The 17,377-nt window shown below is 39.5% G+C and overlaps 1 protein-coding gene across 1 annotated transcript in view; it reads left to right on the top strand.

The window, feature by feature from the left end:
• Positions 1-210: 210 nt before the first annotated feature.
• SCAF4 (SR-related CTD associated factor 4) overlaps positions 211-17,377 on the top strand; it is a 69,472-nt gene continuing 52,305 nt past the window's right edge. Inside the window, 4 exon segments of the mRNA XM_060770437.2 lie at positions 211-249; positions 252-353; positions 356-441; positions 443-542. Of these exon segments, the coding sequence (XP_060626420.2) occupies positions 211-249; positions 252-353; positions 356-441; positions 443-542 (327 nt within the window).

Genomic DNA, 17,377 nt, shown 5'->3' with positions numbered 1-17,377 from the left:
GCAGGGAAAGCTGAAGATCTTGTAAAACTACTGCTCCCAAGATTCCACAGCATTGAGCCATGGCAGTTAAAGTGGTGTGTTGCTTTTTTTTTGCTGTGGGAAAAGTCCCGAGGAGACGCTGAGCGGAAAGAAGCCGAATGCCTTCCTGGAAGGCCTGCGCGAGGCAAGAGGCGCGAGGAGGGTGCGCGCGCAGCGTCCGTTCGTTTGTCTATGGCGGCTGCCTCCGCCTCTTCCTCCTCCTCCTCCAGTTCCCCCCTCCCCTTCTGAGGGGTGGCGCGAGGTCCGGAGGCCTGCGCTATCCCAGGGTGCAGTTCGCGGCGTGGCCTCCGCCGTCCCGCCGGGTGGGAGAGAGAGAGAGAGAGACGCTCTGTGCTTCTCCCTCGCCAGCGAGACGCCGCCGCCGCCAAACGGACATGTTCGCGCCCAGGCCTTGAAGCCTGGGAGTAGTGCTTCCTTCCTTTCTTCCTTCATCTGCCGCCGTTGTGGACCCCTCCGCGTCGCCGACCGACAACATGGAGGCTGTGAACGCCTTCAACCAGGAGGTGGGTAGGGAAGGCCCTCAGAGCAGGCCCGTTTGTTGTGGAGGCCCCGCTCGGAGCGGGAGTTGGGCGGGAAGCCTTGCCGAGGCCTCTCTGGGAGCGAGGCCTCCCTCCTTCCTTCCAGCAGTGTGCCGAGGCCTCCTTTGCCCCCCTCAGCTTCCTTCCTCGTGAGGAAATCAGGCGCCTCGCCCTCTCAGCCTCCTGGGACCGAAGAACTTTGGCTTACTGGGGAGAGGGACGTGGACCCGCCGACAGGCCCCGGGGAAGGAAGGGAAGGTGGCGCGGGGAGCCGGCGCCCGGCTTGCCAGGGCTAGGCCTCCGCGCGCGCTTTCGGGCGGAAAAGAGGAGGAAGTGGCCTCGCGCTTTGGCCTTGGGACACGAGGACGGGCAGCACCCCCGTGGCTGCGTCTGCACCGTCGAATGAGTGCAGTTTGACACGACTTCAACTACCATGGCTCAACACTAGGGAATCGTGAGGCCTGTAATTTAGCGAGGCACCAACTCTCTTGAGCAGAGAAAGTGAAAGACCTTGTAAAACAGGCATGGGCAAACTTGGGCCCTCCAGGTGTTTTGGACTTCAACTCCCACAATTCCTAACAGCCTCGGGCCCTTTCTCCCCCCCTCCCTCAGCCAAACTTGGGCCCTCCAGGTGTTTTGGACTTCAACTCCCACAATTCCTAGTGTTTTGGACTTCAACTCCCACAATTCCTAACAGCCTCGGGCCCTTTCCTTTCCCCCCTCAGCCACAAGGCTGAGGGGGAAAAGGAAAGGGCCCGAGGCTGTTAGGAATTGTGGGAGTTGAAGTCCAAAACTCCTGGAGGGCCCAAGTTTGCCCGTGCCTGTTGTAACACCACTACTCCCACGATTCCATTCCATTGAGCCATGTCAGTGTCATACGGCATGAATTCTGCATTCCTTAATGACTTTTATTTTGCCCTGTCTAGTTTTATCACAATATTTAGGACTAAGTTCTGCTCTTTGTCCAATTTTACCTGACCGAATGTGTTAAGGAGACTTGCATGTACATAATTATAACTTGCATATACATAGTATGTTTAGTGTTTATGTGTATTTATGGTTTATTTTATGTTCCAGCATTGAATGTTTGCCATATATTATTATTATTATTATTATTATTATTATTATTATTATCTGTATTTGTACCCCGCTAGCATCTCCCGAAGGACTCAATGCAGCTTACAAAGGCCAAGACCTCAAAACACAACATAACAATACCAACACCTAAAGCAAATTTAAAACAATTAAAGCAATATTAAACAACAAGCAATAAACAATACATCAAGACACTATAAAACTGGGCCGGGCCAGAGTAATGGGTACAGGATTAAAAGTGCTGATGTGACAGGTGATATGTAAGGATTATAGGGTATGTGCGGTGTGCAGCAATCTTAGTTCTAATAAAGTGCTTCTGGGACTTGTTATTGGAGATTCCTATTCTGGAAAGGCACATCGGAACAGCCAGGTCTTCAAGTTCTTTCTAAAGACTGCCAATGTAGGGGCCTGTCTAAGATCTTTTGGGAGGGTGTTCCAGAGTCAGGGGGCCACCACAGAAAAGGCCCTGTCTCACGTCCCCACCAAACGCGCCTGCAACGCTGGCAGAATCACCAGCAGGGCCTCTCCGGATGACCAAAGTGAGCGCATGGGTTCATAAACATTCATATATGTTGTGCTCCACCCTGAGTCCCCTTTCAGGGCGAGAAGTATGGAATATAAATGCTATAAATATAAATAAATAAATAATAAAAGCCCACGGAGAATTACTCAACATGATCATAGAATCATAGACTTAATAATAATAATAATAATAATAATAATAATATAACAACAACAACTTTATATCTTGTTCCATCTCTCCAAAAGGAACTTGGGAGACTTACAAGGCAACACAGTGCAAAACATAATACATAAATACACAAAATTTAACTAAAATCAGTAATAATAATAATAGTAATAATAATAATAAAACTTTATTTGTATACCATCCTATCTCCCCAAGGGGACTCAGGGCAGTTTCCAACATAAAAGGCAAAACATTCAATTGCCACAAAAGAAAAACCATACAGATAAATTAAAATGAACATCATAACACATAAAGTCCCGCTAAAACATACAGTTTTTCTTTTTTTTTTTTTTAAAAAAAAAATTAATTGTAACTCCATCAGATGGGTTCAAAATTCCAATGGCCAGGATTACAAAATGGGCATGGCCAACTATAAAGGGCTGTGCAATTGATAGTGGAACAATGTATCATAGGGCCGGGGAAGTAGGTAAAGTGCAGAACAGAGTACTATCTGCTAGACTGGGGAAAGATCTAGGTACTAATAATTCTCGGAAACCTGCTGACCATCCAGTTTTTCAGTTTCCTATGGAAGGAGGACAGTGTGGGGGCTTGCTTAATTCCTCTGGGGAGGGACTTCCAAAGTTGGGGGGCCACCACTGAGAAGGCCCTCTCCCTCATCCCCAACAATTGTGCATATAACAGTGGCGGGAGCGAGAGGCGGGTTTCCCTGGCAGTTCCAAGTAACATAAAATTATAATTTACAGGTGTAAATGAAATAACATTAAAAAACCAAACAAGATTGTAATTAAAAGCAAACTATACAGAGTTTAACATCCTAGCCACAAGACGGGTTAAAGTATCAGCTTTAAATTATCAGAGTAGAATTCCATTTAGGTCATCCTATATAGATTATACCTTAACCATTATCAAAGGCCTGTTTGAATAGCCATGTCTTCAGCTACCTCCGAAAAGATTGAATTGATAGAGTTGGAAGAGACCCAAAGGGCCATCCAGTCCAAACCCATTCTGTTATGCAAGAAAAGCACAATCCAAGCACCACCGACAAATGGCTATCCAACCTCTCTTTAAAAAAACCCAGAGAATGAGACTCCACCATTCTTCCACCAGGCAGCATATTTTGTTGCCAAACAGCTCTTAACATCAGGAACCTCTTCCCAGTGAAATATCTCTTCGTGCCATTTGAATCCATTACTCCGTATCCTAGTCTCCTGATCAGCAGAAAACATGTCCACCCTGTCCTCAATGTGATTAAAAATAGCTATCATGTCCCCTCTCAGCCTTCTTTTTTCCAAACTAAACATACCCAGCTCCCTCAGCCGCTCCTCATAGGGCTTGGTTTCTGGACTGTTGATCATTTTTTAGTTTTCTGAGAGAACATCAGTCTTGGGCTGAAAAGCAAAGACACTTGGACAGAGACGATAAGACCTTGCAAAACTACAACTCCCATTTATGTATCGTATCAGAATTGAATTGAGGGTACAGTTGTAATGTATTTAACAACACAAACAAAGTTAAAACTGGGCATTATACTAAATGTCCTTTGACCAGTAGCTAGCCAACTTGGAGTGCCTCTGGTGTTGCTATAAGAAGATTCTCCATTGTGCATGTGGCAGTGTAATATGTAGTCTGTGCTTTGTTCTTCTCCACACTCGGGACTTGCAGCATACAACTCCCTGATTCCATAGGATTGAGCCCTGGTAGTTAAAGTGATGTTAAATTACATAAATTCTACAGTGTAGATGTGCCCTGTACTGTTTCAGCTTTCCATCCACCAACTGGTGCTGATCCTGGTCCTGAAGCCATAGGCAGTTGATCCCTATTTAGTTTCCAGGAAAGAAGGAAACATTTGAATCCAGTGGCACATTGCTGGCCCTCCACATTAAATAGCATGGGAAGCATCGATCTTGATAGTATAACAGGATTCAAATTGTTGGTTTGAGGGGAAGGCATTTTTAAGCAAAAATTGTATGTCCAAATAGGCACCCAGTCCTAGATTTTTGCAACCCAGTGGAAAAATATCAACAGAAGTAATGTAATCAATGAACCAATAGAACAAATTTGAGTCAGCAGATATACTAACTAATGTTAGGATTTGATAAAGTGGACTGTGTCCATGAAAGTTTACGTTAGAAATTTCTTCTCCCAGTTGGTTTCAAAGGGGCTGTTATTTCTTTTATGCCTTTTTATGCTAGGATAGAATGTTTGTAAATATTTAATTTATTTATGTACTTTATTTCTACCCTGCCTTTCTCCCCATGGATGCTCAAAATGGTTCATAATTACATGACACAACTGAATAAATTTTAAAATGGCAAATACAAAAATTAAAAACAATTACATTGTGTCATGAGTATAAGTTAAAACACAGTTAAGCTACAGTGAAATGCTTCTACATTTAAAATGTATTCACAATACAAATGTCAGGATAGTATGCAGCAAAAAGATTCTACATATGAACCCTTTGAGAAAATGGACATATTTTTAAAAATGCTATGGTTGAAAGTGAATCGGGAGGGGGGAGTTGAGAGGGGCAGCCTTGGTTGAGGTGGACAGAATAGCTTTTCTTGGACTTGAAAGTGCAAAACATATTTTGAATTTCATTGATATGTTTACGGAAATGAGTAATTCATTCCCTGTAACTGTTTCAAATTGAGCTAAGAAATCATTATACAGTTGAACTAGCATTCTAAGCAGAGTAATTTCTCCAGTGGTGTAGGGCGCAGACACCCCGTAATGAGACATGCCGCATTATCACGGGGTGTCTGTGCCCTACACCACTGGAGAAATTACACTGCTTAGCCGGTATTGTACCACCTGACATCCTCCGGGAAGTAGCAGCCAATAGTGAAAGGACCAAGGCAGAGACATCTCCAGCTCATCCCGTTTGGGTATCAGCCAGCACGTCAACGACTTAAATCTAGAAATAGTTTTCTACGATCTACAGAGACACTCTCTGGAACAACTCAGCAAGCGAGAGTCCAAAAGTGGCAGGCTCAAACCCAGAACTTCAATCAATGGCTGATACCAAATGAGAGACTCCCCCCTGGGCACACAGAGGACTGGGTGACTTGGAAGGCGCTGAACAGACTGTGCTCTGGCACCACGAGATGCAGAGCCAACATTCAGAAATGGGGCGACAAAGTGGAATCCTCGACATGCGAGTGTGGAGAGGAGCAAATCACTGACCACCTGCTGCAATGCAACCTGAGCGCTGCCACATGCACAATGGAGGACTTCTTGCAGCAACACCAGAAGCACTCCAAGTGGCCAGATACTGGTCAAAGGACATTTAATCAACTACCAAACTCACAAATTTTGTATTTTGTCTGTTTGTTTGCTTTGTTCTGTTAGAAATGTAATATAATTTGACTGGTTGTCCTGAAACGACAAATAAATAAATAAATAAATAAGCATTCTAAGGGTACCTTAGGGCCTTTAGACCAAGAGCAACTCAAACAACACACCAATCTCCAAAGTATTGCCCTTTCTTTAAATCAGGTGTGGGCAAAGTACAGCCTTTAGTCTATTTTTGTGGCCTTGGTTCACCTAAATTTCTAGCAAAAGAAGATTAATTTTATCACATGGAAGCCCTTGAGAATAAACACTTAATACTTACAAGAGTAAAAACATGGTAATTTTAAAAACATTAAAACACAGATTTCAAAACAAATACGGTTTTTGGCAGTTCATGTCTCAAGTAGCCCATGTACCCCTGGAGGGTTCCCTGGTCAAAAAATACTATCTCCCTGGTCCGGTGAAGTTACTAATTTCTAACACAATCTAGCACTATGGTAGCTTCACACACCTGTGATATCCTTCGAGTTCTAAGGAGCTGGTAAGTGTTTAAAACCAGAAAGAGAGAGGCACACACTTGTACCAGGTACACTAATGTAAAGGAGATAAAAAGATAATGGGCAATATCTAAATGCAAAACATTCCAGAAATACCATCCTTGCCAACATTGTCTATGGTAAAAATCACCGAGTTTGGGTGAGAGTATGGGTAGTTGGTTAACTATAATACAGGCTTAGGGATGCATATTGCTATTAGTGTGGAAATTAGGAGTTCAAATGAAGTAGTCCCATTGTTCAGCTATGTAGTAGAACTGTCAGTGCATCTGTGTGCATTGTCCAGTGGCAGAAAATATCCCTCAACCCAACCACCCACAATTCTACCCAGTCTTGAGATTGGAGTACAACACCATGGCTGCTGCTTTTGGTCTCTGTCTACAGAGAAGCATACCTTCTCTCTGAATGCCTATATTTGTCTTACTGGAGGAAAACAACAGTTTCAATCCAGTGTTGCAATTTGTAACACTGTCTCCTTGATAATAGAAAGGCAAAGGGCTTGCATATGGTAGAGGAGCAAATAGCATAGGCAGGAAATACAGTATTCAGGTGGAATGATCATTCTTACAAGCATTTTATTTCAAGACCTATGTGTTGTCTTAGTTATATACAATGACTAAGCATTGGTTACTAGGTTTGTGCATAATTTCATTTTTAATTTCGTATTTTGGATCAAATTCGTTAAATTTGTGCATACAAATTGATATTAGAAATATGCAGGAAAGAGGGAAAGTTTAGAAACTGAAACACTGACCAATCATTTTAGTTAAGATTTTGTAACATTTGGATGCCTTCCAAGGTCAGTTTAATTTTCAGTATATGCATTAAGCAACTTTGGTAAAGCCAAGGAAACAAAGTGCTTAAAAACCAATCCTTTTTCTTTGGCCCGTTCGCCATAAGGAAGGCACTGGGGTGGGACTAAAGTTAATAGGCAGGAGACTGAGAACACATCCATCTTAAATGTAGTTTGGGAAGGCGAGGCCCCCTGTAGCAGAGAATGAAAAAGGCCCTGCCCTAAACTACATTTCCCAGCTAATAATAATAAATAATGATTGAATCTGCAAAGAGGACTAAAGTAAGAAAGTAATAGTATAAATCTGTGCTAAGTTGAAGTTATGTGGTTTTGTATCATACAGACAGACACTCAAGGGAATGGCTGTTGCATTTGGGGGGGGGGGGGAGATAAAATGTTTTTGTCTAAACTTTTTAAAATTCGCAAAAATCTGTAGATGTGTGAATCTTTTTGAAACTTCTGGGGATTATTGTCCTGGTTATCTTGTGCATTGTATATAACACTCAAGTAGGTAGCTCTTGTAGTTTTTTTTTTTTAAAAAAATGTTTATAAAAACTTTGAAAATTACCCTGAAATCTGTGGATACGCGAAACGTTCTGAAATTTGGTGGACTAACAGTGGTAAATGTGTTCTACCACTATAGCAAGTTTCACTCCAATCGCTTTAAAAATGAGGGAGAAAGGACCCCATTATTATGCACAATTACTAATGAAATAGTAGTGAAATTTCATTACTCTCGTTATGGTTTTTTTTTTCTAAACTATACTTTAGAAACATTTTAGAAATGAAGCGCCAGCACCCCCCAGTTTGTAATTACTTTTGAACCACTTTTTCATGGATCGCACACCCCTATTGCGTCTAGAATAAACAATATCTCAAAATCTAATTCTAAAAATCATGTTAAATTGGAATTAAAATCAAAATATTTGAAGTAAACTTCGTGTGTTTTAACAGAATTACTGATTAATTCTGTTAAAGCAGTGTGGTACATGCCGCTTAAGTGCTCCAACTTGGAGCAAGAACAGCTGAACAAACCCTGGAGTTCATTTATTATGTTTCTTATTAGCCTCCTTACTCTGGATTGTTCACTTCCAACAACCAGAGAAAGAATCCAGAATTCATTATTGGTTTTTTCTCTTTGGTTAGTGAGGAGGAAATGAAGAGGAGGGAAGTTGCCCACTTCTAGACCACTCAGTAAACAAACTATGCATGAAGTTCCATGGTTTAACTACGGCTCCTACTACAAGTGGGAGTATTACCAAGTAGCATGCACTAGCTTGCTGATACAAGTCAGAGTTTTAGTAATTCTTTGGCTTATATTGTGTAAAAATATCCAGTGTGTTCTGATTAACTCTTTCCTGTATGTTTTTTTTTTAATTCTATCCAACTCTTCTCAACCCCGCAGGGGGACTCAGAGCAGCATCCCATTCATGTCTGGATGTATATTACACTGTTTAAGTATAATGTTGAGATACTGTACATTGAAGAAAAGTATAAAAATATAAATGAGAGAATAATGGGTTTGACATAGAAAATGATTGATAGCATATGTAAGTTCTATCTAGTAAATGGTGGCCATGTTTTTCAATTAAACCTGCAATGTTAGCCTCCACATACAGCTTCCATTGTTGCCATTCTCTACTACACCCCATATGCTCCTTGAGATGACAGTAGAATTGAGTGTTATTTTTTTCACAGTTATTATTGTTCTGGGTACTTCCACCTGAGACAAGTAGGAGAATAAATGTAAATAGAAATTGTGAGAACCTGGAAACAAATGTCAAGGTAAGGTGGTAATAATGCCAGTGATATGTGGCTGTTTTTGCTAAATATCAGTGAAAGCATGATTTTTTTTAAGTAATTAGTGTTGCGCTTCGAAGGCATGGAACACTTATTTCTAATATCACGGATAGCAGTACTGATGGAATTACGAGTACAGAGAAATAAAGTATAATAGTAATCCACTTCAAATTATGTTTTATCCTGTGCTCATTTTTCTTAAATTTTCAAATTAGTAGGCTGTTCACAACCTTATGTGCCCCCGTGTGTGTGTGTGTGTGTGTGTGTGTGTATTTCAAGTTGCCTGTTGATACATGGGTTTTCTTAGGCAAGGTATACTCAGGAGTAGTTTGCCACTGCCCTCTGAAATAAAACCTACAACAGTTGGGGTTTCTTGGTGGTCTCCCAGGCAAGCACTAACATGAACTGGTGAGAGTATGTTAGCTGGGACCCAGTGCTGGTACCGCTATGCTGGTTGTGCAACACGGCTCTGAATTAGAGAAGGAAACACATGCACAAGACACAGCACAGAGTCGACAAGGTGGTTCGGTAGAAGGGGAGGTGAAAGAGGGAAGCATATCATATTTTTACCCATGAACTAACTAACCCTGATTAGCTTCCAAGCTTATATCAAATCGGGTGAATTCAGGGTATATAAATCTCAGGTAAATCCACCAATTCTATCTGTTGTTTTAATACTCATTTTTTGAAAATATTTTATCTATTTATCTATTTTCATACCTATTTTCTGGGTGCTTCTTATCTTTTTTACATTTATTTATTTCCCACATTTCTAACCTGCCCTTCTCAACCCCCGAGGGGGGACTCAGGGCGGCTTACACCAGCAACAATTTGATGCCACAAGATAATACAAATATAACCAAATAATAATAGTTTAAAACAATAAATAGAACATTAAGTTAAAAACACATTAAAACATTGTCATCAATCCATATAGCCAATTCCAGTCCGATTCAACATCCAAAGTGCTGTCATGCTTGTTGTCCAAAGGCCTGGTCCCAGAACCACGATTTAACCTTATTTCTGAAAGAAAGGTTTTCACTTCCTTGTATATTAAAAAGTCAACATTTTGTGGGACCATAGAATCATGTAATAATAGAGTTGGAAGAGTCCACATTGGCCATCTAATCCAACCCACTCCCATGCAGGAAAAAGCACAATCAGAGCACCTCTGACAGGTGGCCATCCTGCCTTTGTTTAAAAGTCTCCAAGGAAGGAGTTTCCACCACACTCTGAGGCAGAGAGTTCCACTGTGGAACAGCTTGTAGGGTCAAGAAGTTCTTCCTAATGTTAAGGTGTTCTGTAATTTGAACCCATTGCTCTGAGTCCTACTCTCTAGGGCAGTAGAAAACAAGCCTGCTCCCTCTTCCGAGTGACAGCCTTTAAAATATTTAAACATGGTGATCATGTCTTCTCTTAAACTTCTCTTCTACTGGCTAAACATACCTAGCTCTTTAAGACACTCCTCATAGGTCATGGCCTCCAGACTTTTGATCATTTTAGTTGCCCTCCTCTGGACACCTTCCAGCTTGTCAGTATCCCTCTTAAATTGTGGTGCCCAGAATTGGACACAGTATTCCAGGTGAGGACTGACAAAAGCAGAATAGAGGGGCACAATTACTTCCCTTGAGACGCTACTCTCCCTTTGATGCAGCACAAATACCCATTGGCTTTCTAAGCTGCTACATCACACTGTTGGATCATGTTCAACTTGTCTGCTAAGACTCGAAGGAGGTTTTGATCTCTGTTAAATATTGTGGTTATTTGCCTGAAATAAAGTCAGTATACAAAATAAATACCTATATCTTAGAAAATATGTTCTGTGACTACATTTTGGAGATTTCGATAATTTAACATATGCAAGGATAGGTAAGAAAGCTTTAGTGGAGACGCCTTTTCCTTCTTAGGGGTACATTTCTCTTATTTCCTGTTGTCTCACCCCGTTCTTAACTATGAGTCATTTGTAAGTTGGATATTTGTAACTTGGGGACTGTCTGTTCTCTGATATGCCTAGCTGTAGGTGACTAATTAGATAGAAAAGGCCACAGTAAAAACCTCAACTTAGTGTAGTAATGATGAAGAAAAAAGATAAATTATATCCTGTGTATTATTAAGAAAATGATTGAACATCAATCGGCTAGTACTAAAATGCTTTTTTCTGTGGTGTGTCCATGCTTGGGAATATTGTGTCCATTTCTCTCTGTCCCATTTCAAGAAGAGTAGTATCAAATGCAGAGCAAGTGCTTTTGTGAATCTCTTCAGCAGTTTGTAGTCTATCAGTTCTTTTCCATAGTGACTAGTCCGGTGCCCAAGAGGTCTATAAGCAGACATCAAAGCCATGACTGAAATAATTGCACAGTCAACTGTTGTTGTGGAGGCTGATTTCTGTTGAAATGTTTGTGCACACTGGCCTCTAGTGTCTCATTGCATGAGCAGATGTATTTTATGATGGTGTACTTCACATGTACAGTGGTGAGGTGTATACAGCATTCCAGTGGAGTTATGCAGCAGGACTTTCCTTTCTTCATGTTTTCAATTGGTTTGCGGCCACGAGCAAATGTTGTCTCCAACTTTTGTTTCTCCTGGTGTTCACTTGTTACCTTCCTGACAGAGTGGTACCTATTGATCTACTCATATTTGGATGTTTTCGAACTGCTAGGTTGGCAGAAGCTGGGCCTAAAAGTGCAAGCTCACCCTGCTCCCCGGATTCAAACTGCCAACCTTTCGGTTAGCAAGTTCAGCAGCTCAGCAGTTTAACCCAGTGCACCACCAGGGGGCCTTTTATTTGGATAGACCTTTAGAATTGATCGCTTTTAGAAAAAGGGTATGAGAGAGTGCTTATAGTTTTACGTTGCACTGTTTAAACTTGTTTTATCTTTTAAAGTGTATGTTTTAAATTGCTTTGATATGGTTAATATTTTAATTCTATTGTAGTATTGACTTTGTGCATCCTTTTAATTATAGTAAAATCTTTAATTTACAAACAGTGTTGAGTGCTAATCTTGTGGGGAAAGGAGGGATATAGATTATAATGGGTACTATTATTTTCCTCTCCATAAATCTATCTACTCTGGTGTGAAACTCTCTTAATTGATTTCAGTTAAAATGATGAAGTTTGGGTAATCTTTTGTGGAACAAAAAGATAAAACATTTGGAATTTAAGGTTTTTTATTGGGGGAGGGGAGATAGATTGTAAAACAAATATATAAAATGTATGGTGTAATGAAGCCATACAAAAAGTTTGCTTTTTTGCTCAGTACCTCTCAATTTGACATTAGTGAAATTAAAAGTAGATCAAAGACAACCAGAACTAATATACCTCCACATACACCACTGAGAATGTGCTGGCAAAATATATGGAGATAACTCCATAAAGGGTTTAAAAAAATAAAATTAGAATGTTCATAAGTTCTTTCTTTACTATTAGTATCTAGATATTTCCATTATCATTTTCTTTAAGCAAACCATTTTTCATGTCCTACCCAAGAGCTTTATGTATGTAGCTGACATCTTCTGAAACTGAGGTCCTTTGGCAGCACACAGATACAGAATCTACTTTAAATAGATTCAAGGCTGTATCCTTCGGAATCATATAGTTTACCATTTCGTGCAGTGGTTCTCAACCTGTGGGTCCCCAGATGTTTTGGCCTTCAACTCCCAGAAATCCTAACAGCTGGTAAACTGGCTGGCATTAATGGGAGTTGTAGGCCAAAACACCTGGGGACACACAGGTTGAGAACCACTGATTTAGTGACACATTAGAGCTCTCTGAGAATTCTAAGTACCCCTTACTAAACTTCAGACTCCAGGATTAAGTAGTATAATGCTGTGGCAGTTAAAGTCGAATATAGCGTTATAATTGTGCAATGTGAACAAGCTTTAGGTCAGGGATTAAAAATAATGCTTGGCCATTAATATAATTCTTTTGAGTGTTGGAAGTCATGCTATATCAGTCTTTAAAATTTCTGTGAAGGCTGTTAGCAGGTGAGATTCAAACCAGAAATTAGTTATACTACATTTTAAAAAATAATGCATTTATTATCCTGCTCTTCAGTAGATATGTCTATTGCAGTATATTGCAGAAAATCAATATTCAATAACATTTAAGCTTTAAAGCAGATACAATTCTAGCATTCCACACAGACCTTCGACTAATATAGGAATAGACACATGTGGTCATCTCTTTCAGACCTGTGGTAAATACTGAACTAAAATGAACTTAATCAGATTCTAGATACCCATTGTTTTTGCTACATATACTTTTGCCTCGCTTCACATACCTATCTCATCAAGGAGCGCCAGAATGAGCAATCAGTTAGAATTGAGTTGCAATTTAATTTAGTGCTAAAATATGTTTTTTTAACCTAGTTTTGTTTATATCTAGGGTTATTGTGTTAAGAGATGAAAAAAATAATTAAAGACTTGTTAGCAATGACCTGGATTTTTTTTCCTTTTAAGTTGTGATCTGTCTCATTTGTGAGAATAATCCTACCTACAGGTATTTTTAGAAGAAATTTTCTAAAAATTCATGCATGCTTTTTTGTGTCATGTAGATAATTGAATTGGCTATGTTTTTATTTAATTAACAGTTTTTATGGTAGTTCTTAAATAAATTCCCAACCAGAATGGCTTTTAAAAGACCAGTAAAATAAAGCTCCATTGAATATACATTAATAAAATAAAAATATGAAAATAATAATAAATAAATGCAGACAAAACAATCAATAGCAATTGTAAGAAGCTTAGGTATAGGAATTGGATCATTAAAACTCTACTGAAACTGTTTTTTCAGTGAAATGTATTTTACAGCTATGGAATCATTAGTAGAAAAAAATGTTTCCTTTATATCTGCCAGTCTAATTGTTCTCACTAGTTACCATATGAATAGGTCCTCAAGGGAAGATCTTAAACTGTGTGTTTGTTGAAAGGTATGAAAGTCCCAAATTATTTAAGATTGTTAGGGTAAAATCGAATGCTTTAAGTTGGGTTGGAGAGAGCTTGACAATAAATCTCTTTACTACTCAACCCTTACCAATCTCAGTGACCATGTTCTGCAATGCTTAGACTTTTGAGCCATCCATAAAGATTCTTCACATGGAATATATCACAGTAGTGTAGTCTGAATATCACTGAATATAACCCATGAATAACTAAGGCAAAACCAACAACTGATATATCAGTTTAAATGGCTAAGAGGATACTGCCATTTGAGCTTTCTCACTTTGGACAGAGGACAGGGTGGTACAAATTTCCATACTTGAGCTTTTCCTATATAAGACTGGATGCAGGCGTCCACTTAGTGCAACAACCATCATGTGCAAATGCTAACTTCCAGAATGTAAATTTGTTTCTATTATATGTATATCATTTCTCTCTTGCCTGGATAAGTTTCAGCCTGCTCACATTTATATACCTCAGAATTTGTTAATATTGCTGTAACTGTTTTTAATTTGCTTTAGGTGTTGTATTGTTGTGTTGTGTTTTGAGGCCTTGGCCTATGTAAGCCGCATCGACTCCTTTGGGAGATGCTAGCGGGGTACAAATAAAGTTAATAATAATTATTATTTATTTATTTATTTGACTGGTGATGGACAGACCTGGATTATGACTTGAACTTGTATAATTTTAATTTGATGTTTTATATTTGATATTTTAACTACTTGTTTTAAATGTAAATTGTTATTGCAAGTATTTCTATTTGGCATCTAATGGTTGCCAGTTGTGAGGCTACCCTGAGCGCTCCCCACCCTCCCCGGGGGCGGGGGGGGGGGGATGAGAAAGGACGGGATATAAATGTATTAAATAAATAAATGCATCTAGACATTGGTACAAGCCTCTCTAGGGGCACATCCACACTAACCATTTAATGTAACCTGAAAGCAGCTTGAGTGTACTATGGTTGCACAAAGCAGGGCATGAATGTAGCTACAGCGCTGTTAGGAAGTCCTTTAAATTGAGAAGCAAAATTGAATAGTCTGAAATAAAATCCTTAATGCACATCCACAGCCTTTAATGTAAACCCAGATTGCATGGTGAAAGCAACTCTACAGAACACAAACCACTATACTATACCCAAAGTCCTGCACTGACATGCTCATGTACATTCCATCAGGGGAGAATTGAAAAAAAAAACCCTCTCATTCAGCTGCAGATTCTGGAACTGGTTCAAGGCCAACCCCTGTGATGTGTGTAAGCACTCTCTAGGCCTTGAATTGGTTCCAGGATCTTCAGTTTAATAATTGAAACTACTTTCTTCTATCCTGGTTTCATCCCGATTTAAGTGGTCAGCATATATATGTTTCTAGAGGAATGTGCAACTGAGTGCTGTCAGCCTGCCAAGTTTATGGGAGCTAGGGAAAGGTAACGCCCATGAATGTGGAAAAACTGAATATCTCTGGGGGTACAGCAACTGATGGGTAGACTTTGCCGGGGGGGGGGGGGTTGATAGCACCTGGAATTATTATTACTCTATTCCATGCAGCTTCCGGAGGCTGTGCAATGGCAATCTCGCGGTCCACCCCTCAACTGAAGTCTACAAAGTAGCAGATTTCTAGGAAGGGAGTGGTGATTGAAATTGCCATTGCGCCACTCCTTGCGGCTAATAGGGGACAGTGCAGAAGTGATCTCACCATCACTGCAGCACCATTTCCTGAAGCTGTGGCAACCATGCAAATAATCAAAAATGTGAATGCCAAAACTGCAAGAATTTCTCCTGAATTTTAACACGGGGTAAGACAGCATTAAGGTGGTCTTGCCCTGCATTACCACGGATCAGCCCTGTGCGATCTGTGAGAATAGATGGCTCTTCAGTCAGGTGCATTTACTCTTCTTTGCAGTTGACTTCCTAGAAAGCATATTGCGTCAAAAGTAGTTCTTCATTGGGGAACCTTTTTCTTAGCAAGAACTTTTTTGAGATAGATGATGGCATGAATTGATATTTCTGCAAATAAATAATATCAGCTATTTCCTTTAGATTTTATTCCCATTGTTTTCTTAAGTTAGAAATAATTGTACAGTAGACACTTTGTTAAGTGGCACCCATGGGGATAGTAACTTCATGTAATATTTCCAATAAAAATTGATTTTATTTTGATTCTTATTTAAAGTATTATTTTTTATTTTCTTTTTGCCAGTTGTTTGAGAATTTCAGCTGCTTTAGTTCTGGTTAACTGAGAATCTACTATAGTGTTATTTTTCAAAAAAAGAAACAGTATTGAGTATCTTTTTTTGCAAAATAGGAGGTCTGCAGTTCAAAAAGAATGTTCTGTCTCTCTTAGTTATGTTTCCTGATTTCTGCATGTTTGGATGTTGTGGAATATAGTTCTTTGCCTGGAGAGCAGCTTGGGTCAAAAGTAGTTCTTCATGTGAACAGGAGAATTTTTATCCCTTATATACACTAAGATTTCCATGGTGTCGGAAAATGCTCCAGAGGTCATTCAATGCAAGAGTGTTTGTTACGGTTTAAATATATAATTTAAACTACATCGTTTACTTTATTTTTTCTAATGACATGTTTCAGTTTAGATATAAATACCCTAAATACTCCATATCCCATCTGGTCTTAGAAGCTAAGTAAGGTCAAGCACATAGTGTGCACATTGCATCTTTTGTTGATGCACTGAAGAGGTGTTTTTTGATTTAGTATTTTTTTTATTTTACTCCTTTTGTGTTGTATTGTATTGTATTAATGACTTTTAATAGCCTATTACTTTAAAACAGATCCCATCTGAACATTAGGATGAACTTTCTGACTGTGAGAGCTGTTCGGCAGTGGAACTCTCTGCCCCGGAGTGTTGTGGAGGCTCCTTCTTTGGAGGCTTTTAAACAGAGGCTGTATGGCCATCTGTTGGGGGTGTGTGTGTGTGCTTTGAATGTGATTTTCCTGCTTCTTGGCAGGGGGTTGGACTGGATGGCCCACAAGGTCTCTTCCAATTCTCTGATTCCATGATTCCTCATTTGAGTATTATGTAGAATGGAAAGTGTAAACTACAAAAGATGAAAGGGTGACTATAGGCCAGAGTCAGTTTGGAGGCACAAGAGAAGCAGAAGAGCCGGAAAAACAGTAACAATTGGTGATTTGTAGCTTCAGATAATAATAATAATAATAATAATAATAATAATAATAATAATAATTATTATTATTATTATTATTTATACCCTGCTTTATCTCACCAAAGGGAACTCAAAAGCAGCTAAACTTGTGGGATGTATGTTGATAGCAGCTAATTTGCAGCAAATAGGGCGTGGTTTGTATTTGTACACAGTACACAATATTTAACTTTTCATAGATTTATCTTTCATAATACATTTAACAGATTTATTTGGCATCTGGTATATAGATCTCTAATCCAACTTGGGCTCTTCTGCTGTTATAATTTGAGTACTAAGGCAGGAGTGGAATCTTTCCGTCAGTCTATCTCTGATTAAACAATTCTAGCCTTGGAATATAACCATGCAGATCTCTTTTCTAAAGGAAAAACAAATAATTGTCACCAGATGTCTTCTAAAACTTATTTCCTCTGCTGAATTTTGTGATGTTAAAGCTGAAAATCTAATCCTTTACTAAATATTTATA

The sequence above is a fragment of the Anolis sagrei genome, chromosome 3 (genome assembly GCF_037176765.1).
Source record: "Anolis sagrei isolate rAnoSag1 chromosome 3, rAnoSag1.mat, whole genome shotgun sequence".
In the NCBI taxonomy this organism is placed as follows: Eukaryota; Metazoa; Chordata; class Lepidosauria; order Squamata; family Dactyloidae; genus Anolis; species Anolis sagrei.
This window is presented reverse-complemented; position numbering and strand designations above follow the sequence as displayed.